Raw genomic sequence first — 23,302 nt, forward strand, 5'->3', positions numbered from 1 at the left:
TTATTGGTCCGTAGGGGCAAATGAGATCAAGAAACCTGCCCTGGCAGAGTGGCTGAAACTGGCCTTTGGGCCAACTGCAGCTGTGTTGTGGTGGGAAGTGCTGAGCAACTCTGCTGTGGTTCCAGCAACTGGGGTCCCACATGAGGCTTTGGAGCACTTGAGGAGGGAAGGAGGGAAGGGGTGATGCTGACAGCCCTGTGCTGGACCCTCAGTCCTTTCCATGCTGTTCTACATCATGGCTCCATCACAGCCTGCAGGAAGAGGGGGCAGGTCAGGAATTCAGTCCCTTTCAGATGAGTCTTGGGTCCAACAGAAAGAAGCTGCAAGAATATTGGAGGCTTCATATACATGAATTAGACTGAAAATTACCAGTAATTACATTTAGGGTAATAATATCAGAGAGCTTTACTCAGATGCATTGACCTCACCCATCACTTGGTCTTTAAATCAAAGTAAAGCACTTTTCAGAAAAAGACACTTGAGCTCAACATCAGTGCAGCTGCTGGAGGTAGTCAGGGTGAGAGTGGTGCTTATGGGAGCTCAAAAAAGTACTGATCTTTTCTGGCCTCAAAAAGTCTGTTCTACGTAGAAGGCGCAATCTATAATATCCTTTCTGGTCTATTTTTGTCCTCCAACTTTATGTTTTCTGTCTTCTCTTGGCTGGTGAGTGGCACCTCTTGGTGCTAGTCAGGTACCCTCTCACCATATTAGACTGGCCTGAATTTCATTTCTGTTCGCTTGTAGGAGTAGTGGTATTCTTTGCCCGTCTTCCAGTTGATACCATCAGCGTAGCTCCCATGCACACCCATCCAGTACATCCCATTCAGGTTTGAGTAATGACAGTCATTGTACCACCACGCTCCTTTGTATTCTGTGGCACAGTTAAAGGAGCTCATGTCATTGTCCTGATCTGTTGTTGAAAATGGCATGTCCCTGTGGTAAGATAAAGAGTCTCCTGCAGAGAGCACACATTCACAGTTACTGCAGTAAGGATCACAAACAGGACCTTGATGTGCCTGTGCAACCTTGCTGGGCACCAGTGGCCCTTGCTGGGTGCAAGGCAAATTTTTTAAATCCCACTGTAATCTTGCCCCAGTTGCCCAGGTTTCTTCCTTGGTTCTGGACAAAAGAAGTATCCTGAGCTCTGCCAAAACACACGGACAATTTGTCTATGCCTGTGAATCAAATGGATCAGATTCTCCTCGCATGTACAGAGGTGTCGCTTCTCTTGCACTGTTCGGGTTCTCTGCAGACACACTGGTGTCTCAAATACTAGACAGAACTGCAGTGTAAAAAGCCACATACATGCACTGGTCTCTCGGGTGTTGATTTCACTCATTCTTTTGTGAGGGATATTGAATTTTGAAGAGAATTTGGTTGCTTTTTAAAGAAAAGCAAAACATCAGGTATTAAGAGGATGCAGTGCTGTTGCTGCAACAGCTGAACGGCACCCCAGCCCTGGAAATGCCAAACTTTGTCGTCAAATATTTCCTGCCAAAGTAATCAAAAGCAGAACTTGGCCTGGCTGCTACAGAGCTGTTGGGAAGGTCAATTGGATTGGGTGCTGCTCAGAACCAGGCTCCACACTTTCTGTTAAACCATGTGGCTGGGCTTGTAGGTAATGCTCTGGGTCACATTTCTGTGATGGGTGTCTCTTTCCTTCCCTGCACCTAGAGGTCATGCACTAGAGGTACCATGGCCAGTTTTAAAAAACTGTTTTAAAATGTAGCTGATAGAAGGAGTTTGCATGATACAGCTCTGCATTATAGATGCCGAGCACTTCTGAAATGCTCTAGTAAAACAGACTTTCCCAGAGAGCTGCTTCAAACTTACCGGCATTTCCACCAAGGAAGTCCCCTAGAACTAGTCTGTATTTCTCAGACTCTCCCAAAACTCTGAACGAAGCGTACTTGGCAAAATAGTAGTTGTTCTCAAAGTCTCTCAGGTCAACGCGGAGTTCACAGGGTCCTAGAAGAGAAGGTTGACAGCAGTGGTGCAGAGCTTATGGTGGATACATCCCTGGATGTCAGGGTGGGGGTTTTAATGAGCCATGAGCTATCTTGAGAGGAGCTTCCACTACTTGAGAAATTATGTTTTATTTAATATTCCCACAGAACCTCCTCTACATATGATGGTTTTCTTGGGAAGCACCTTTTCAGATATGATGGTGGGTGGTCATGAACACTGAAAGCTACATGCCCAGGACTCCTGCATACAGACTTCAAAGCCTTGTGTGGACAACATGATGCCAATATAACCAGTTTCAGTAGGAAAGTGTTTTGGCCTGTCTCCAGGATAGATCATGCAGCTAGCTCATTCTCTTTCTTGAATACTTGTTTGTTTGTTTAAGAATACAATTTCCTGTATGTAATGGTCTGCAAGAACCTACATCCCCTTTGGGATTAACAGTGGGGGGCATCAAATGGATGCAAGAAGCTCAGAGGTCTTTAATGATCCAGTGTGGTACAGGCGTTGGACTCTCATGGTCCCAGCCCGGGACAGAGGCAGACCTTACCCAGCGAGGTGAGGAAGTGGATGTTGTCATTCCCCATCCAGAACTCTGTCAGCTGATTGCCAAAGCCTCGTTTGTACGAATCCCAGTCTCGTAAGAATTTCACTGACCCGTCCCAGCGCCTTTGGAAAACCTACAGGAAAGGAGACCCTCAGCCACACCAGCCCATCCCTCACCCAAAGCATCCACAGCACTTGAGGTACACAGCCCCCTGCATCAGGACACTCCTGTGGGTCTCTGGGGAGCAAATCTCATAGGAGTCCCTCAATAAAGGATGTCCTCCATCTGCCCTTGGAAATGAGGAGGAAATGATTTGCTGATTTAAGCAGGGAGTGGCCCTTGGTCTGCTCCCAGAGACAACTCCTGGGAGATTCTCCTGCATCCACACAGGGACACACTGGCTTGCTGATGTGAACCTCAGCTGTCTGCTCAGTCTGTGTTTTCCTCCCATTTGTTTCTATTTTGAAGCCACCCTTTGCAGCCTTAACAAAAATCACTATATCAACATAAAAACTTCCCTCTCTCGTCCTACTCACAATCCATCCCCCACCATCTGTGTCCATGTCGCAGAAGACAACTGTGGCATTGCAGCCTTGGGGGTAGATGGTGTACCAGCCACTCAAGATCTTCCCTTTGCCCAACAGTTCTTTGCAATTCCTGGGTTCTGTGCAAATCAGAGAAAGAGATCAAGTGGAAGGAGTTATAATGTGCTCACTGCATCCAGGGAGCACACCAGCCTCGAGGCTTGGAGCCCTTCAGCACTCAGCTAGCTCTTAACACTGCAGGACCCTGGCATGCGGCTGCTGGGAACTAAACCCTGCCATGATTTCTGAGTCCATATATTGCAAGGGAGATGGGCACCTTCCAAGAGATTGTCTAAGGTGTTCAGAGTTCTCTCATTCACAATGACTCTCTTAGGGGTCTGGGTGATGGAGCTGCTGTGAGAAGGAATTTGTCCAGACTCCAAAATGTTTGGAGGACACAGAGAATGTGTGTGGAGTTGTCAGGAAAGGAGTAGTGATATAGAGAAAGAGCTCCCTGGGATGCAGCGGTGAACAGCGTTCAGATCACCCTCTATGGATTGAATCATAGAATCACAGACTGTTTTGGATTGGAAGGAACCTAAAGGTCATTTTGTTCCACCCCCATGCCATGGGCAGGGATACCTTCCACTAAACCAGGTTGTTCCAAACTCAATCCAGCCTGGCCTTGAACACTTCCAGGGAGGGGGCAGCCACTGCTTCTTTGGGCAACCTGTGCTAGTGCCTCACCACCCTACTCAAATAGTTTTGAGTAAAGAATTTCCTCCTAATATCTAATCTCAATCTCTCCTCTTTTAATTTTAAATCATTTCCCCCTGTCCTGTCAATGCCCATGTAAAAAGTCACTCTCCAGCATTTTTATAAGCACCTTTTAAGTACTGAAGGGCCACACTGAGGTTTCCCCAAGACAGAAAACACTTCTGAATATATATATATAAAATATATATGTATACATATATGTACATATTATGCATAATTTTTTTCCTTCCCCAAACCATACCTGCTAACAGAATCTCAGGTTCACAAGTGACTGGAATGGTCCCTATCAGAGAACCCAACCTACAGCTGCATCTGTATCTGTCATAGGGAAAGTTTTGGGAGATGATCTCGGATGGTGGTGCTGGTGGTGCAGGCGACCCAGTGTGCTGTCTGATGCATGGATGCACAGCTGTACCAGGCTGTCTTGTGGGCATGTGTGTCCATCCTAATGGAGGTCTGGTCCTGGACATGGCCTTTTCCTTATTAGTCAAATGTTTTACATGCCCAGTAAACATAAAAGGGCATAGGAGTGCCTGTAGGAAATGTGTTTCAGGGATGCTGGGTGATGCATCCTGGGATTGGTAGTTTCCAAAGTATACTCTGGCACACATGGGCAGTGTGAGGCCCATGGTGGTTGGCTAGGCAAATCACGTGTCATCCAAAGGTATAAAAGGTGCTGTTTTCTTCTAATAAACGGGTTTGGTTGTTGGAAATCCATGCAGCTGGGTCACGTGCTTGTTTATTACATTAACAAGCCATACATGGCACCCTAAATGTGAGGGCTTCTCCCTGTAACAGGGAAACATAGACTGCCTTGCAGCAAGGAAAATTGTGAGTGTGTTTACCACTAGCTCATTTTAGGGCTCAGGGACACATAGCGAGAAAAAAAACAGACGTCTTTAAAAGCGTCAAGACTTCAGTGCAGAACGTGGCTGAAGGACGCAAAACTGAACCGAGCTCGAAAAAATTGAAAGTGCACGTGCCAGGAGAAGAGTGGCGGAGAACAAAAAGCCGAGAGGATGCGGAGAAGAAAAGCCGAGAAAGCAGCAGTGAGCGCGAGCCGAGAGAAGCGGCGAGAAACGAAACCGCCAAAAGCCGAGGCAGTGAAAAGCCGAGAAGCAGCGAGACCGAAAGCCGAACCGAACTGGTGAAAAAAGCAAGCGTCGAGAAAATGCACGTGAGACGAAAGCAGTAAGAGAAAAGGTAAAAAAAGCATGAGGAATTCGGTTTCCCAGGACATAGAAAGGGATACAGAAGCCTTGTGTCTCTTGCTAAGACAATGTCCTATTGGATCACACGCGCAGAAATAACAGGTCTCTTGCAATGGATAAAATTCATTGCACCAGGACTGCTGCTTGTAGAAGCTTTAAATATAACCACCTGGCAAAGGATCAGCAGATCCATGAGGGACAGAGTGATATAGAGGGGCAGGTGATATAGAAGCCTCTAAGTGCCTTCCTACCTGGACACAAGTTACGGACACTTTGCAGATCGCTCAAAGAAGACAGAGGCCCCCCAGAGACACTAACACACATTTTCCATCACCCCCCAGCCAGGCTGCTAGCCACAACCATTCCCCACAACTCAGGAACAGACACGACGGTGGGGGGGCACCACGTGTGACCCGAGAGGATCTAACAATGGACTCGGGTTGGGATTTGCGTGGGCAGGAATGGGGGGAACGCGATGTAAGTTATGGTGAAGGTCCCGGTTTTGGTGCATGTGTGAGCTGCGGAGATAGGATGGGAATTTTAGTTTGTGAATCCAGTATACAGGGGTGAAGTGTAGGTTCCTGCCATGGCGTGGGGGAGGGGCACCCAGGAAGCTTACCCCCCCCATGTCGCTGATGACTCACGTCCGCGTGCTCCAAGAAACGTGACATGGGCGCAGCCATCCTGCGTGCGAAATGGACCGGAACTTGAGCCGGCCCCGCAGCCATCTTGTCCCGACCATGTGCACAACAGGGGAGGTGCTTCCCCGCCATCTTCTGCCATGCCACCACAGGGAGCCAAGTATATCGGAGTCACGGATAGTGAGGCATCAGAAGATGGAGAGGAGGAACCGGAGGTGGTTCCTCCGGGCGAGGGCGAGAGGGCAGGCGCGGGGGTGTCGGTTAACCAGTGGGAAAGATGCCACAAGGAGGCAATGCGGATGGGAGACTGGCAGGTTATTAAAGCATGCCCAGTTATATACCGGCCATGCCAAAACCCTCAGTTCCAAAGCTTGCCCTATGAGGTGACAAAGGAACTGAGACAGTTAGTTAAAGAGACTGGTGTTTCCTTGTCTCACACATTTTCATATCTGGAGACACTGAGTACCACTTACGTATTTACCCCACGTGATTGGAAGACACTGTTGAAAATGGTTTTAACTACCACTCAGTACAGTGTCTGGTTAACTGACTATCGGGAGAATTGCTCAGCATATGCAAATGACCCAGGAGGTTCACGAGCAGACATGTCTTGTAGTCATTTGGCAGGAGAGGGGGAGAACGCGGCAGCAAATTCACAAGTAGGCTACCCCCAGCAGGGGTGATCGCAAAACTGGCTTTGAGGGCGATGAGAAAGCTCCCTAGCATGGACAGAGACAACCACCTGTCCTTCAGAAAGGTCCTGCAGGGATCAACTGAATCTTTTTCTCAGTTCCCTGCTCAGCTGCAGGCAGCTTTAAACAGGCAAATAAAACATGAAGAAGCTAGAGAGATGCTTTTTAGGCAGCTGGCATATGAGAACTCGAACCCGGACTGCAAGTGAGCTCTGCAGACTATCTCTAAAAGGGAAAGCTGCACCATCGCCGAGATGGTTCAAGCATACCAGGGTGTTGGATCTGTTGAACATCATACTGCCTCTCTAGCAACAGCCTTAAGTGCCCTGCTAAGATTGCAGGGAGAGGAGCAAGAGGGAGAGACAGCTGCTACAGATGTGGCGCTGCTGATTATTTTCAAAAGGACTGCCCCAAGAAACCTCCCTCAACAGTATGCCAAAAATGTCAGCATGGGAAATGGGGGACAAAAAACCCTTCCCAGCAGGGAAACTGGAGACGGGGCGTGAGACCGCATGCCCCATTTCAACAAATAAATATGGCTCAAGAAAACAGGCTACTGATCTGCTCACCACCACCTCAGGTAGTGCTGGGTTGGACCTGGCCTCCAGAGAGCCAGTAACTATAACATCTACTGCCGTAGTGTTAATCCCTGCAGGAGTTTGGGGCCCTTTAAGACCAGGAGTCCATGCCCTTCTAATAGGATGGTCATCAACCACCAGGATGGGCTTGTTTTTCTTACCCGGAGTGATTGGCTCAGACTCTCACAGCGAGATACAAATAATGGCATGGACTCCAGTGCCTCCCTTTTACATACCTGAGGGACAAAGGCTTGCCCAGTTACGGCATGTTCCCCTTTTACAGCGTGTCACCGGCTGAGGAGGGGGAAGGGTGCTCAGGGGCTTTCAGGAGCACAGGCAAGCCTCAAATATTCTGGGCAAGGACCATTTCTGCAGCACAGCCAATGATGACGTGTCAGATAGACGGACACAGATTCAAAGGCCTGGTGGACACAGGAGCAGACATTACAATCATTAAGGACACTGATTGGCCAGCTGAATGGCCTACTGTTTATCTTGCTTCGACTATCCAGGGGTTGGAGGCACGCAAAGGCCTAGGCAGAGTGCTCAATTACACACAGTGCTGGGGCCAGAGGGACAAGTTGCCAAAGTAGCTCCTTTTGTTGCTCCTATTCCATGCACATTATGGGGACGAGATGTACTGGGACAGTTTGGCGCTGTCATGCATCTCATGGAGATGCTCAGATTTTTCAATGAGGGCCATTGACCAGCCGTTCCAAGGACAGATTAAGCTGACATGGAAAACTAATGACTCTATTGGTCAATCACTTAAGAAAACTAGTTCAAGAGCAACTCGTTGCAGGACATATAGTGCCAACCTCCAATCCATAGAACACTCCGGTGTTCTGCATACCCAAGAAAGGTGGCAAGTGGAGGATGCTGCATGGCCTAAGAGCAGTCAACTCAGTGATAGAACCTATGGGGGCATTGCAGCCAGGGCTTCCTTCACCTGCTATGCTTCCAGCAGGATGGTCGGTAGTGGTAATCGATTTAAAAGACTGTTTCTTCACTGTTTTTCTACACCATAACGATGTGCCACAATTTGCTTTCTCCATCCCTGCTCTAAACCACACACAGCCAATGCAGAGATACCACTGGGTTGTTTTGCATTAGGGGATGAGAAACAGCCCGACAATATATCAGACTGTTGTGGCAAAGGCTATCTACCCTATCAGAAGGCTTTACCCCTCAGCAATCATTTACCACTACGTGGACGATATCTTGGTCACCATGGCCAAAGAAACTGAGTTACAGACTGTTATTACTGCTCTGACTAATGCTATCCAAGAAGCAGGGTTGCAGGTCACTCCAGAGAAGATCCAACGATCTCAGCCCTGGACCTACTTTGGATGGAGGATCACACAGCAGGAGATCTAGCCCCAGCCAATTCAGATTAAGGTAAAGGACACTTTAACCTGAAACGAATTGCAGAAACTTTCAGGAGCCATCAACTGGCTAAGGCCTATTTTAGGCTTGACCACAGAGGAGCTGCACCCCCTGTTTTAACTGCTGAAAGGCAATCCAGACTTGACATCTAGTCAATCTCTGACTATGGAGGCAAAGCAGGCGTTAAAGACGTTCTAAGGCAATCGAGAGCAGACAAGGCAGAAGGAGAAATCCTGAACTTCAAATCTGCCTTGCCCTTGTTCCTAACAGGTTCCAGCCATTTGCAGTTTTGTTTCAGTGGGACCAAACTGAACCGGATCCACTGAGGATCCTGGAGTGGCTGTTTCTGCCCTATTCACCGCCTAAAACTGTGTGGACAACTAACAAAATGTTTGTCAGGCTTGTCATTAAAGGCAGAGGATGGCTACAGGAGCTGGACGGACAGGATCCATCGATCATCTACATCCTGGTGATGAAGGACAGCCTCGACTGGCTGCTGGCTGAAGACACTGGATTCCAGGCTGCCTTGGCAGGCTATGATGGTGACATTTTCATTCACTACCCTAAACACAGGTTTTGGGCAGAAATAGGCAACTTACCCTTAAAAGCCACAACCAGATGCCAACACCAGCCAGTAAAAGGCCTTATGGTCTTGACTGACGCATCAGGACAGTCCAAAAAAGCTGCAGTAACATGGGTACACCCTGCTACAGGACAGTGGGAACAGGAGGTACAGACCATAAACCATGGTTCTGTACAGGTCCTAGAACTTGCAGCTATTTGCATTGTCTTTGAACTCTTTTCAGATCAACCTATTAATATTGTTAATGACTTATGCAGCAGGTTTGGTTTCACATCTCAAGGCTTCCTTCCTTTGGGATCTTGCAAACCCACATTTACTTGTTGAAATACATGCTGTATGGGTTCTTGTCAATCACAGAAGGTTTGATTTTTACATAATGCATGTTAGATCACACACGGAAATGCCGGAGCCCGTAGAAGAAGGGAACCAAAGGGCAGATGCAGCAGCTATGTTCATAACAGTGCCTAGAACGCTTGAGGAGGCTAAATTGTCTCATTCCTTTTTCCACCAGAATGCACGTTCTCTGAAGAGACAATTTCAAATTACCATCAATCAGGCTTGAGACATAGTTATGTCATGTCCAGACTGCCAGCAAATAACTCCAATGCCATCCCAGGAAGGAGTTAACCCCAGGGGACTAATAGCTAATGAGGTATGGCAGAGAGATGTTACACGCATACCAGAGTTTGGTCGGCTGAAATACGTTCATGTTACAGTTGACACGCACTCCAAATACATAACTGCCGCCGCACACACTAGGGAAAAGGTAAGGGACATAATAAGGCACTGACTTAGCTGCTTTGCAACGCTAGGGACCCCAGAAAGGCATACACTTCAGCAAAAGTCAAAACTTTCCTGACAGACTGGGAGATCTCTCACCCCACAGGCATACTGCATTCACCCGCGGGACAGGCCATGGTAGAGAGAGCACACCGTACTCTAAAGGACATGCTAAAAAGACAAAAGAAAAGGGGAGTCTATCTGTAGCCCACAGGAGTGTCTGTGGAAAGCAGCATATGTCATAAATTTTTAAAATTGTGACAGCGCTGAGAAAAGCAGGTATGAGAGACAACACAGACCTCAGGCATTCTCCTCTCCCAAACCACTGGTCATGATAAAAGATTTAATCTCAGGGCAATGGATGGGACTGGTGGACCTCGTGACGTGGGGAAGGGGATATGTGTGTATATCTATAGGTAAAGAACTAAAATGGATTCCTTCCAGGTGTGTCAGACCCTACATTAGGTACACCCTCACAGCAGCAGCAAGAACCAGAGTAATACAGAGCGAAGAAACTGCAGATAGAGATGCACAGCTGATGTTTACCATTTGATAGTTGATGTTTACCATTTGATGTTTACTACCGGTAACTGTGAAAATGACTAATGTGGCAAAATACAGTTTTGCTAAAAGCCATGGATGTGCATGTGAGGAATGGGTGCAGTGATCACCGGTGTGGGTGTGTGTGAGTGAATGAAAGAGAGTTGTGTGAATGTATAAGCACTTTAAACACTAAGCCTTAAAAAGGTAATGTTACCTCAGCCACGCAGTCACACTAGAAGAATTCAATTCATGACGTTTACGCTGTTGTTGAAATAGAGTTGAGTTTTCCCTTTTCTACATAAACCTTGAGATAAATAAAGGTTACATAAGTACTACCCGGTAATGCCAAAACCCTCAGATCAATAAAGTTATTGTTTATCCCAGTTGTATTATACCTCTTAGGAAAATAACAGTTCATATTCATATTAAACAGGTTCAAAAGGTTAAAGAGAAAAATTCTGATAAATAAGTTTGTTGAAGAACCAAAGTAAGCAGCGAGCTGGGTCACTGTGATACTGTGGTAATTGTTAAAGGTTTTACATTTTACATTTTTTTATAAATGTACTTTTCTATTATTTGCACTGTTCTATGATTCACCTTAAATATTAAAGTCAGGGGAGATGTAGGAAACATGTTTCAGGGATGCTAGGTGATGCATCCTGGGATTGGTAGTTTCCAAAGTATACTCTGACACACATGGGCAGTGTGAGTCCCATGGTGGTTGGCTAGGTGAATCACGTGTGTCCTAGTTAGGACAGCTGAGATCAGTTCATCATGGTGGGTGTAACCCAAAACTGTATTCTATAGCCTTCTATGTCATTTCCCAGAAACTAGACTATTGTTGTCAATAGACTATTCGCACCCTCTGCCCATAGAGCATGGTGGGTGTAACCCAAAACTGTATTCTATAGCCTTCCATGTCATTTCCCAGAAACTAGACTATTGTTGTCAATAGACTATTCGCACCTTCTGCCCATAGAGCCTGACTCCTCAGGCTATAAACTAGGTGTTAAGAGGCCTGTGAGATAGGAGGATGTTTCTGTCCTCACACCCTTTGTGAAACTCCCCGCCCTGAGGGGAGCACTGAACATTCCTGCCTGAACTGGAGGATATATAATCTTGGAGTTTTGGAACATTTTTCAACCCACTCGTGGGATCCAGAGGACGGCTGCATCTCATCGCTCTCAACCAGACTTAGACCACCACTGGACTGCGATCACCAGTTCTGGCCAGACTGCAGCAGCTCTCCCACCAGCAGGTTCTTCCCCTCTCCCTTTACTTTGGACTCAAACAGGGCCCAAGGAACACCACTTTGTTCAGGCCCCAGGGTACTGGGTTACACATTTGGGTTTTTGTGGGTTGAGACCAATTGTTTGTTTGTATTATTGTACTTACTGTATTATTTTAATAAATTGTTATTCTGACTTATAATCTCTCCTTTGAGTTGGGTTCATTCCCCCTGCTGGTTAACTTTTAAACCAGCACATTTTGGCGCCCAAACGTCGGGCAGAGAGAGAGAAGTCAGAATCACAATTTCATTTGAAGCATTTGTCTATTTGAATATAGAAACTCCCTGATCACCATGTTGTTTGATGCACTCACATGGATGTTGTATTTGAGCCTGTTCATATTTCCACAGATGGCGTATTATTTGCCTGTTTTGATGCTCTCTTTAAGACCAGGGAGAGGGATCCAAATTGCTTTATTAGTATATTATGTTTATGTCATTCTAACATCAGAAGCAATGAGTTTCATTGTAAATGTGTATTCAGTCCTGTTTGCCTGTCCTGGTTTGGGTTGCTACCTCTGGGGCCTCATTAAAAATCGTACCCAGCTTTTTGGGGGAACAGGGGTGGATGGTTTCCAGCCTCCCACCTCCTTCTTCCCCTTCAGACCTGCTAAAACAGTTTTTGAAAATATTGAGTTCCCTTTTGATGTTAAGGACAGCATAATGTTATTGTTAGTGTTGCTCTGTCTGCTCTGTACTGTGTACACCATGTTTAGGGTCAGAAAAGTGCCTTTTAGGGAGGTTGGTTGGACACCTGCCCTGGGAGCAGATAATGCTGAGTGGCACGGGAAGTGGGAGGACATCAGCCAGTATTTGGAAAAGTTTTCTCCTCCAATGATCTGGAAATTCACCCCTGAACAACTGCAGGATCCTGTTAGCATGATAAGACTGGTGAAGGAAAAATGCTCTGGCAGCTCCAGAGATGGCCAGCTCACAGCAACCTGCTGGGCCCTGGCCACTGCCTACCGGGCACTGCTTGACATGATACAGCACTGTCAGGGCGAGGAGAGAAGGACCAAATCCGCAGACACCACGTCCACCCAAACCACAGCTGAGTCAGAGGGAGAAAGAAATGAACCAACCAGCACCGTGTCCACACAAACCATCGAGGAGCCAGAAGAACAAGCAAAACCAATAGCAGTCGCCCCTGTCCAGAAAAGGAAATCAAAGACTAAATCAGTTCGCATAGCAAATGATGACGAAGAGGCGGGACCTTCACATCCACCGGAGGAGACAGAGCCAGAAATAATCACTCGGTCCCTATCCCTGGGTGAGCTACGTGAGCTCCGGAGAGAGTTCACACGACAGGCGAACGAGTCCATTCTGACCTGGCTGCTCCGAATCTGGGATGCCGCAGCTAACGATACGATCCTAGATGGGAGTGAAGCCAGACAGCTGGGATCCCTGTCTCGAGATGTAGTCATTGATCAGGGGATTGGAAGGAGGCAGGAAACTCTCAGCCTCTGGCGGCGACTGTTGTCCAGTGTGAGGGAGAGATACCTTTGCAAGGAGGACCTCCACGTACAGCAAGGACAGTGGAACACGATGGAACAAGGTATCCGGTGCTTAAGGGAGTTAGCTGTACTGGAGATAATCTTTTCAGAGGATGAAAGATTCCCTAAGAGTCCAGATGCCGTACAGTGCACCTCCCAAATGTGGTTAAAGTTTGCACGACTCGGGCCAGAAATGTATTCCCGCTACTTAGCAACGCTGCAATGGAGGGAGGGAGAGGACAAGGTGGGAGCATTGGTTAGCAAACTCAGGATTTATGAAGACACTGTCACCGCCCCATTACGAGCCCACGTCTCATCTGTGGAAACCAAACTGGCTGAACACGTCCGAAGCCTAGAAGAGAAAATTGAAGAGGGACACCAGAAGCTAAGAGAAGAAATTAAGGAAGGGATTTTCCATATCTCGCCAGGACGAACAAGAGTCTCTGCTATCAGGAGCCAGCGTCCCCCAGCTAAGGAGAGAAGGTACACTCCACGTAGCGATCTATGGTTTTACCTCCGTGAGCATGGAGAAGATATGAGGAAGTGGGATGGGAAACCCACCTCTTCCTTAGCAGCCCGGGTACGTGAACTGAAAAGAGGAACAAATACCATAAAGAACTCTTCAAGGGTAAACGTTGCTCCAGTCTCTCGTGGGCAAGACTCCAGACGGTACAGGAATGATGATACGTCTGATCCTCTTGAAGGGACCTCCAGGTCATACCCACAAGAAGAGCACAATGAGTACCATGACCAGGACTAGGGGTGCCCTGCCTCTAGCCAGGTAGAGGAGAGGGACAATCGAGTCTATTGGACTGTGTGGATTCGGTGGCCTGGCACATCAGAGCCACAAAGATATAAGGCTTTAGTGGACACTGGCGCACAATGTACATTAATGCCATCAAGATACGTAGGGGCAGAATCCATCTCTATTTCTGGGGTGACAGGGGATCCCAACAGCTGACTGTACTGGAAGCTGAAGTGAGCCTGACTGGGAAGGAATGGCACAGACACCCCATCGTGACTGGTCCAGAGGCCCCGTGTATCCTTGGCATAGATTACCTGAGGAGTGGGTATTTCAAAGACCCAAAAGGACTTCGTTGGGCTTTTGGCATAGCTGCTGTGGAGACGGAGGAAATTAGACAGTTGAACACCTTGCCTGGTCTCTCAGAGGACCCCTCTGCTGTGGGACTGCTGAAGGTTGAAGAACAATTGGTACCGATAGCCACAGCAACAGTGCACCGTCGGCAATACCGCACCGACCGAGACTCTGTGACCCCTATACATAGAATGATCCGTGAACTGGAGACCCAGGGGGTGGTCAGCAAGACTCGCTCACCCTTTAATAGCCCTATATGGCCAGTGCGTAAGTCCAGCGGAGAGTGGAGGCTGACGGTGGATTACCGTGGACTCAATGAAGTCACACCACCCCTGAGTGCTGCTGTGCCGGACATGTTGGAGCTCCAGTACGAGCTGGAGTCCAAGGAAGCCAAGTGGTATGCCACCATTGACATAGCCAATGCTTTTTTCTCCATTCCTTTGGCAGCGGAGTGCAGGCCACAATTTGCTTTCACTTGGAGAGGTGTACAGTACACCTGGAATCGACTGCCTCAGGGGTGGAAACACAGTCCCAGCATTTGCCATGGACTGATCCAGACTGCACTGGAAAAGGGTGAGGCTCCAGAGCACCTACAGTACATTGATGACATCATTGTATGGGGGAACACAGCGGGCGAAGTCTTCGAGAAAGGAGAGAAGATAATCCAGATTCTCCTAAGAGCCGGTTTTGCCATTAAACGGAGTAAGGTCAAGGGACCTGCTCAGGAAATTCAGTTCCTAGGAGTGAAGTGGCAAGATGGACGCCGCCTAATTCCAATGGAGGTGATTAACAAAATAGCAGCCATGTCCCCACCAACCAGCAAGAAGGAAACACAGGCTTTCCTAGGCGCTGTGGGCTTTTGGAGGATGCATATCCCCGAGTATAGTCAGATTGTAAGCCCTCTCTACCTTGTGACACGGAAGAAAAATGATTTCCAGTGGGGCCCCGAACAACAACAAGCCTTTGAACAAATTAAACAGGAGATTGCCCATGCGGTAGCCCTTGGGCCAGTAAGGACAGGACAGGACGTGAAGAACGTGCTCTACACCGCAGCCGGGGAGAATGGCCCTTCTTGGAGCCTCTGGCAGAAAGTGCCTGGGGAGACCCGAGGACGACCGCTGGGATTCTGGAGTCGGGGATACAAAGGATCTGAAGCCAGCTATACACCAACTGAGAAAGAGATCCTGGCTGCCTATGAAGGAGTTCGAGCTGCCTCAGAAGTAATCGGCACCGAAGCGCAGCTCCTCCTGGCACCCCGACTACCAGTGCTGGGCTGGATGTTCAAGGGAAGAGTTCCTTCCACACATCATGCCACCGATGCCACGTGGAGTAAGTGGATCGCTCTGATCACGCAGCGAACCCGGATAGGGAATCCTAATCGCCCTGGGATTCTGGAAATTATCACCAATTGGCCCGAAGGTGAGAGTTTTGGACTATCCTCTGAAGAAGAGGAGGAGAAGGTGACACGAGCTGAGGAGGCCCCACCATATGACAAGCTACCCGCAGATGAAAGGCGATATGTGCTCTTCACGGATGGCTCCTGCCGCATTGTAGGGACAAACCGAAAATGGAAGGCAGCTGTATGGAGTCCCACACGGCGAGTTGCAGAAGCGACTGAAGGACAAGGTGGGTCAAGTCAGTTTGCAGAGCTTAAAGCCGTTCAGTTGGCTTTGGATATAGCTGAACGAGAGAAGTGGCCAAGACTCTATCTCTACACTGACTCATGGATGGTGGCCAATGCTCTGTGGGGATGGCTGGAAAGATGGAAAAAGGCCAACTGGCAGCGCCAAGGGAAACCCATCTGGGCGGCGGAGATGTGGCAGGACATCGCTGGCCGGGTAGAGAAGCTGAGTGTGAAGGTCCGTCACGTAGACGCTCATGTAGGCAAGAAACGGGCTAATGAGGAGCATCGTAACAACGAGCAGGCGGACCAAGCTGCCAGGATTAAAGTCTCTCAGGTAGATCTGGATTGGCAGCACAAAGGAGAATTATTTCTGGCTCGATGGGCCCATGACGCCTCCGGTCACCAGGGGAGAGATGCAACATACAGATGGGCTCGTGACCGAGGGGTGGACTTAACCAAGGACATTGTCTCACAGGTCATCCATGACTGTGAGACATGTGCTGCCATCAAGCAGGCCAAGCGGGTGAAGCCTCTATGGTATGGTGGACGGTGGTCAAAGTACAGGTATGGGGAAGCCTGGCAAGTTGACTACATCACGCTCCCCAAAACCCGCCAGGGTAAGCACTACGTACTGACCATGGTAGAAGGAAGCACTGGATGGTTGGAGACATACCCCGTGCCTCATGCCACTGCCCGGAATACCATCCTGGGCCTTGAAAAACAAGTCCTGTGGCGACACGGCACCCCGGAGAGAATTGAGTCTGATAATGGGACCCATTTCAAGAATGGCCTCGTAGACACCTGGGCCAAAGAGCACGGCATTGAGTGGGTGTATCATATCCCCTACCATGCACCAGCTGCTGGAAAAGTTGAGCGGTGCAACGGACTGCTGAAAACCACTCTGAAGGCACTGTGTGGGGAGACTCTCAAACACTGGGAGCTGCATTTAGCAAAGGCCACCTGGTTGGTCAACACCCGAGGTTCCATCAATCGAGCTGGCCCTGCCCAATCAGAACTTTTGCATACTGTAGATGGAGATAAAGTCCCCGTGGTACATATGAGAGGAATGTTAGGGAAGACTGTTTGGATTAGTCCCACCTCAAGCAAAGGCAAACCCATCCGAGGGATTGTTTTTGCTCAGGGACCTGGTTCCACGTGGTGGGTAATGCAAAAAGATGGGGAGACACGTTGTGTACCACAAGGGGACCTAATTTTGAGTGAGAATGGTCTGTAATGTTTCATTGTATATATATATAGATAGATAGATAGATGTATATAGTTTTTAAAGGGGGTTAATTTGGGCATGACATGGATGGCATAGAATAAGGGGTGGATAATGTCCTAGTTAGGACAGCTGAGATCAGTTCATCATGGTGGGTGTAACCCAAAACTGTATTCTATAGCCTTCCATGTCATTTCCCAGAAACTAGACTATTGTTGTCAATAGACTATTCGCACCTTCTGCCCATAGAGCCTGACTCCTCAGGCTATAAACTAGGTGTTAAGAGGCCTGTGAGATAGGAGGATGTTTCTGTCCTCACACCCTTTGTGAAACTCCCCGCCCTGAGGGGAGCACTGAACATTCCTGCCTGAACTGGAGGATATATAATCTTGGAGTTTTGGAACATTTTTCAACCCACTCGTGGGATCCAGAGGACGGCTGCATCTCATCGCTCTCAACCAGACTTAGACCACCACTGGACTGCGATCACCAGTTCTGCCCAGACTGCAGCAGCTCTCCCACCAGCAGGTTCTTCCCCTCTCCCTTTACTTTGGACTCAAACAGGGCCCAAGGAACACCACTTTGTTCAGGCCCCAGGGTACTGGGTTACACATTTGGGTTTTTGTGGGTTGAGACCAATTGTTTGTTTGTATTATTGTACTTACTGTATTATTTTAATAAATTGTTATTCTGACTTATAATCTCTCCTTTGAGTTGGGTTCATTCCCCCTGCTGGTTAACTTTTAAACCAGCACAACGTGTCGTCCAAAGGTACAAAAGGTGCTGTTTTCTTCTAATAAACGGATTTGGTTGCTGGAAATCCATGCAGCCAGGTCGCATGCTTATTTTTTACATTACTAAGCCATAAGTGCCTGGGGCAGCAAGGGGCTGTTCAGTGGCATCCCATCCCTCAGGTGTTACAGCAGCTCTGATCTGCCTGAGCCCCTGCATGTGTCTGTGGCCACGCAACACCCAATTTTAGCCAGAGCAGGTTGTAGCTCTGCTTTTAGCTCATGGAGTCAGATGGGCCAAATGAAGCTTCTTTGTTTTCTTTTTCCCTTTTTTTTCCCAATGATTAGGTTAATCTGATCACTACCACACATGTGAACTCCCATCTACGGAAACTTCCCACTCCAGCAAGTGGAGGGGTATAACTGCCTTTTAAGTAGCTGCATGTCCATACAGCTCTTTCTAATGATTTCATCTTGGAAACCAGGACACTGAAGCTCCAAGAAACTCAGATAGACCTCCTCCAGGTCTATCTCTCCCACACAGAGGACAGGAGACCCAAGTAGTGCTCAGAGGACATACTTTCCTGGCCAGGCTGGAGTACAAAATAGACCCACAGAAGCAAATGGGTTAACTGTGATATTTTCTTACTCTGTCCTTTAATGTCACTCTGAATCTTTTCTTATTCCTGTCCTGTCCTGATTTCTGGTGTAAGTAGTCCACCAACGTCCACTCTGCAAAGCTGATAGTGGCATGAAGACCTAGGAAGAAACTCACCCCATATTTCTGGAAATCCAGGCTCTCCTTTTGTTCCTGTTGGACAAACAACACCACCAATTTTTCTTCAACTTCCACACTCAGCACTCCCCTCCCCCAGCAGTTGGCATCATTTGCTTAGACAAATCTAGCTGCACTGGAGAGCTGTGATATTAGGGAAAGTGCTTGGCTCATCTGTGCTAAGCATGGAGAAAGGCATGGAGAAACCAGGCAGGAGGATTAAATAAATATAAGCTCTGACCTGGCTGCTCCCAGGCCCACCAGAGGAGACCCACCTGCCCATCTGCACAGACTCAGGAGAGCACAGGGGGGCATGTGGGAACTCAAGTCATAGACCACTGAAACTACCCCAATACATCCAGCACCCTCAGACACTGGAAGCAGCTCTGCAGGTTGCCCAAGAGTACATGGGGTGGCTGCTGGGTGGTACGCAAGCTGATGGTGCCAGGTAGCAGCACCAGGTGCTGGAGCTGAGGGCAACACTTGTTGCTGAACAGCTGCTTTGGGAGGAGTGTTGCCCACAGCACCTGGGCCAGGGCTGAGCCTATGATGGGGCACAACTGTCACCGAAGAGCCCTAGTGGGGTACTTCCATTTCTCTATAATTGCTCCCTTCTGGTGTGTTGTTCCAGAACAGTACAAGGTGAAAGTTTAACAAAGTAGCTCACATGCTAAATTCGGCACAGCATGATTTACCTTTCAGTCCTGGGAAGCCAGGCTCTCCAGCTGTTCCTGCAAAACAGAAGAGGGAAATGCTCATCACATATGAGCAATGTAAATGAATTACTGTGGCTCCCCAGGTGGCTGCTCCAACCCCTTCATATGTACCAAATGTACAAGAGAGCCTGTCAAGAGGTGCAAAGATATGGTACTCAACTGAGTGTCCTAGGTATTGCTGCCATGCCAGCCTGGTTGTTCTCTTGATCAGCAGTATCTCTCAGATACAATAGGAAGATCAGGATAGAGGGAAAAGAGAACTGCTGTGCCACCTCCTGAAGTGTATGGTTCCACTTCAGTGACTTTTTGTGCGGGGTTTCTGTTTATAGTCAGCCACTTCTGAGATTTTGTGCAATAGCTGCTTTTTCAGTGGGTTTGTCCATCTCCTACTAGAGTTTCAGTTCAAGTCTTTGGTGCATTTGGCCAAGCTGTTTTCCCTGCTAGTCAGTGCACTGGTGCTACCTTGTACTTGTTTCTTTAGAAGAAGTACTTTTTCAATATTTGCAGCACACAGGCCCTGCTGAAGATCCTAAGCCTAACCTGGGTGGTGAAAGCCAGTTTCTCAACAGACGTGTTCCTCTTTTCAGGGGCTCATCCTATTACAAGAAAACCTCACCCTGTAATGGATGTTTCCTGGTGGTTTGATCACATCCTTCTGATCAAGTGGGCATCGCGCACTGACTCCAAGCCTGGAGGATGCTGGAAGCACTGAGCACCATGCCTCTGCTTCAGGCCTCTGAGATGAAGCTCTGCAGTGAGTTTCAAAGTTCTCAGAGCTGTGGGGTATTTGAGCAGGTTTGTTTTGTGGTGGAGGAAGGTTAATGTAGGAGTGGGGAATGGGGAGAGGCCTGATTTTAGGAGTCTGTTAAGGATCAGTGTGAACTTTGAGAAGAGTAGTATCTTCCTCTGTGCTGTGGTCCCACTCAAGGACACTGTTTTTAGTGCTCACTCCATGCAACAGCCATACCCCAAAATCAGGCTTTGTGTATGCTACTTCGGGGCTGTTTCTTGGACTATGGCCAACCAAGTCTCACAATGCATGTCCTGAGCTTGGGGAGATTTATGGATTAGAACTGAATATGTTACCTTTTGCACCAGGTGGTCCTGCTTTCCCGGGGAATCCCTGATCTCCCATTTCTCCTGCAAAGAAAGACTCATTTTTTTATGTGCACGTTGCAAACTGACCAGAAGGGAGAGGTCACAAAATCTGGGAGAACTGGGCCTTTGCTTCCACAGAAGAAAGGGCGATGGGTTTTGTTAATTACATTCAGACTTGCAACATAGTTTACTCTTTTACCTTACTCCTTTTCTTCTGCTGAAACCTCACTACACTGGTACTTCAGTTTAAGTCTTAATCTGCAGTTCACATAAAAATTTCTATGAGTTTTTTATATGGTGGAGCCTGTCCATGGATTTGGCTGTGGTGGATATGCTCCCTCTGCTGATGTGATTCACCTTCTCCATGAGTTGGCTATGAAAATCCTGAGGGAACTCCATCTCCCTTGCTTCCTGGGGTAGAGGATACCAGTACTGTTCTCAAACTATTCCCCAGAAAACATGCAGGAGCATCACAGCCTCCCTCCCATCCAAAGTGTTCATTACAGACCCAGACAATAAATGGATTATTTTGCTGCAAAGAAACAAATGAATTATGACACTTCGCACCCCAGGATCACTTTATGACTTTCAGACTTGTGACAGGGCTCAGGGAAGAAAAAGGTGACTCCATGTGTACCAGCACATGTCTACTTGGTGATGTTTTCCACTCCTATTTGACTCTCCAGTTGCTAACAGCAGCCAGTGCGAAGGCTACCACTGCTGCAGCCTCATCTGACTTCCCCTACTTAAAGCAAAAATGCTGTCCCATATCACAGTTCTCATCATTGGCTTTAGGGGTGTCATAGGTTTACTTGTTCTAAAAATCCAAGCAGAAATTTTCCTTTCACCTGTCCCACTGTAAAAGAAGGTGTTGAACGAGGGAGGTGGAAGGGTTAATTGACTATACAAAAGAACTAGCTGGCAGACCTGCATTCGAGTCTGACAGCTTTCTCTAAGGCTGGGGTGTGTGTGTGGGGAGGGGGGGGTGGAGTTTGGGGGGAAGGAGTTTCTTCTCCTCTCCTCTCTTTGGAAAGAGGCACTTCACTCTTCTGCCTTAACGGCAAGGGCATGTGTGTGTGTGTGTGTGTGTGAAAAACTCCGAGGCCGTCTTGCTCTCGACCTGGTCATCTGGCTGCTCTCCGGCCTCGGCTTGCCTGCACCCTGCCCTGTCTCCAGCCTGAATCTGCTCAGAATTCATTGGAGAGTTTGTGCTCATCGATGAAAAAGGGGGAGTCCTGACCACAGCCAGCTACAGACAGCGTGAGTTTAGTGGGAGGGAAACTGCCCTTCTTTCCCCTTTTCCCCTTCCCATCCTTGGTGAGGGAGAAAAATCTCCATTTTTTGGCTTCTCCCGTGATCCGGGGCCCCCACACAGCGACCACCAGAGCCAAACAGCGCCCCACGTTGGCCAACACTGAGCACTGCAGGCTCTGCTCCTCCAGGATCCAACGGCGCTTCTGCCAACCGTGATTAGAATCGCGCTGAGGACAGAGGAGTATCAAACTGGTTCCTTTTTTGAAGGGGACTTTTGGGTACAGGATTATTGTTTAGTTGTTTTTGTGTTCTTTTGCTGCTTTTGCCAATACACATATATCCTTTAATAAAGGGTTGTTACTTTTCTTTTTATTCCATACTTCCTCGATTGGAGCCTCTTAATTTTGGATTTACAATTGCTGAGAGAGAGGAGTTTAGTCTACCTCATAACTCGCCCTTCTTAGCAAAATACTTTCAGTCTCATTAAACCAAGACAGGGATCTCACCTTTTTTTCCTGGGAGACCTGGTTCTCCTTTTGGGCCAGACACACCTGGGATACCTGGGCATCCTTGGAGAATGGCGAGTCGGTCAGCATCACCCAGTCCCACTATTCTCACCTCTGAGGAAATGAAGACAGTATTTGTGGAGATTATTAGGGTTCTGAAATATTTTGGAGAGGAAGCCAAACACTCTGGAATTGAGGAACAACTCAATCAAAAGCAATGACTGTGGAAAATTGGAGGTGTTGCGTGAATTAATAGCTGTTGTATGAATGGCATTGAGGATCTCACATATTAGAGGAGCCAGACTGTGAATCTCTCTTGCCTCAGGAGAGTTTAGTAGAAGAGGCTGATATCTATGAAATGTATATGACATTGCCTGACAAATATACTGCAGCTTAATAAAACAAAACCTGAGAGGTGCATCAATGAGGTATTAACAACGGAGTGTGACACTGATGGATCTGTGGACAGTAAGCGTTCTTCTAAATTTCCTGATGGCAGGTCAGTTTGAAATTGCCACTATGGCCTTCATGAGGAATACAGACAGAACACTGCATTGAGCAGCATCCCCAGGCTTCCAGCGTGCCTAGCACCCAGCAGGCATCCATCGATCCTCTGTATTGTTCTGCATCCTTTGGTAACTGTGCCAAGGCACTACTGAAAAAAACCTTAACCAGGATGGAAAATCTCAACAGGGACAGCCTGTTCCTAGAGATCCCGCTGGTGACTGGGGAAGGATGTTACATCTTTAATTGGAGGTTGCTTTGTTAAGTGGCTGTTGAGATTTCAGCCTCTCCCTCCCCCTCCTCCCACTTGCGGTTGAATTTAAAAAAGCATAGAAGGAAAAAATCACATGCCTCTTCCCCCCCTCAAGGTCCTTCTCTTATGGGGAGAAGTGGGGTGGCGGTAATATTTGTGCTCCACTCACCTGAGCAGGTGTCCTCAGCATCACAAATAGTCGTTGTCAGACTGAGCAGTACCAGGAGGGCTGGAGCTGCCCTCCCCATGGCCAACACTGCTCTCTGCTCTCTGCACGGCTTCTCTCAGCCACCTCCCAGGGACTGTTGTCAGCACTGACCCATCTAAGCCTTTTATATCTAACAAAGAGCTCCAGTGTAAGCTCCACCTCTGCACTTGCCCACTGGGGCCTGGCTAGGTCTCAAGCTGTTTCCCTAATAAGCCACTTTCCACAAATCTGTTTGGAAAATTCTTGCCCAGCTGCCCCCACTGCCTCGCCTCTGCCCTGCTAAAATTCTGGATGGCTTTCCCTTTTC

At 48.0% G+C, this 23,302-nt stretch overlaps 1 protein-coding gene across 1 annotated transcript; it reads right to left on the reverse strand.

Annotated features, from left to right (window-relative positions):
- Nucleotides 1-707: 707 nt before the first annotated feature.
- LOC103759665 (ficolin-1-like) lies at nucleotides 708-23,035 on the reverse strand. The gene is made up of 9 exons (XM_018074174.1): nucleotides 22,957-23,035; nucleotides 22,031-22,144; nucleotides 20,259-20,312; nucleotides 19,152-19,187; nucleotides 18,457-18,492; nucleotides 3,049-3,176; nucleotides 2,516-2,645; nucleotides 1,834-1,968; nucleotides 708-955 (listed from the first exon to the last, which is right to left on the reverse strand). The coding sequence occupies exons 1-9, from the start codon at nucleotides 23,033-23,035 to the stop codon at nucleotides 708-710; spliced, it is 960 nt and encodes a 319-aa protein (XP_017929663.1).
- Nucleotides 23,036-23,302: the final 267 nt, after the last annotated feature.

Source organism: Manacus vitellinus, unplaced genomic scaffold (assembly GCF_001715985.3).
Source record: "Manacus vitellinus isolate BGI_N305 unplaced genomic scaffold, ASM171598v3 scaffold_27_pilon, whole genome shotgun sequence".
NCBI lineage: Eukaryota > Metazoa > Chordata > Aves > Passeriformes > Pipridae > Manacus > Manacus vitellinus.

Coding starts and splice junctions, on each gene's coding strand:
- LOC103759665 (XM_018074174.1), bottom strand. CDS start 23,035: ATGGGGAGGGCAGCTCCAGCCCTCCTGGTACTGCTCAGTCTGACAACG. Junction 22,145..22,956: donor TGCTGAGGACACCTGCTCAG/GTGAGTGGAGCA, acceptor TCATTTCCTCAG/AGGTGAGAATAGTGGGACTG. Junction 19,188..20,258: donor AGGACCACCTGGTGCAAAAG/GTAACATATTCA, acceptor TCTGTTTTGCAG/GAACAGCTGGAGAGCCTGGC.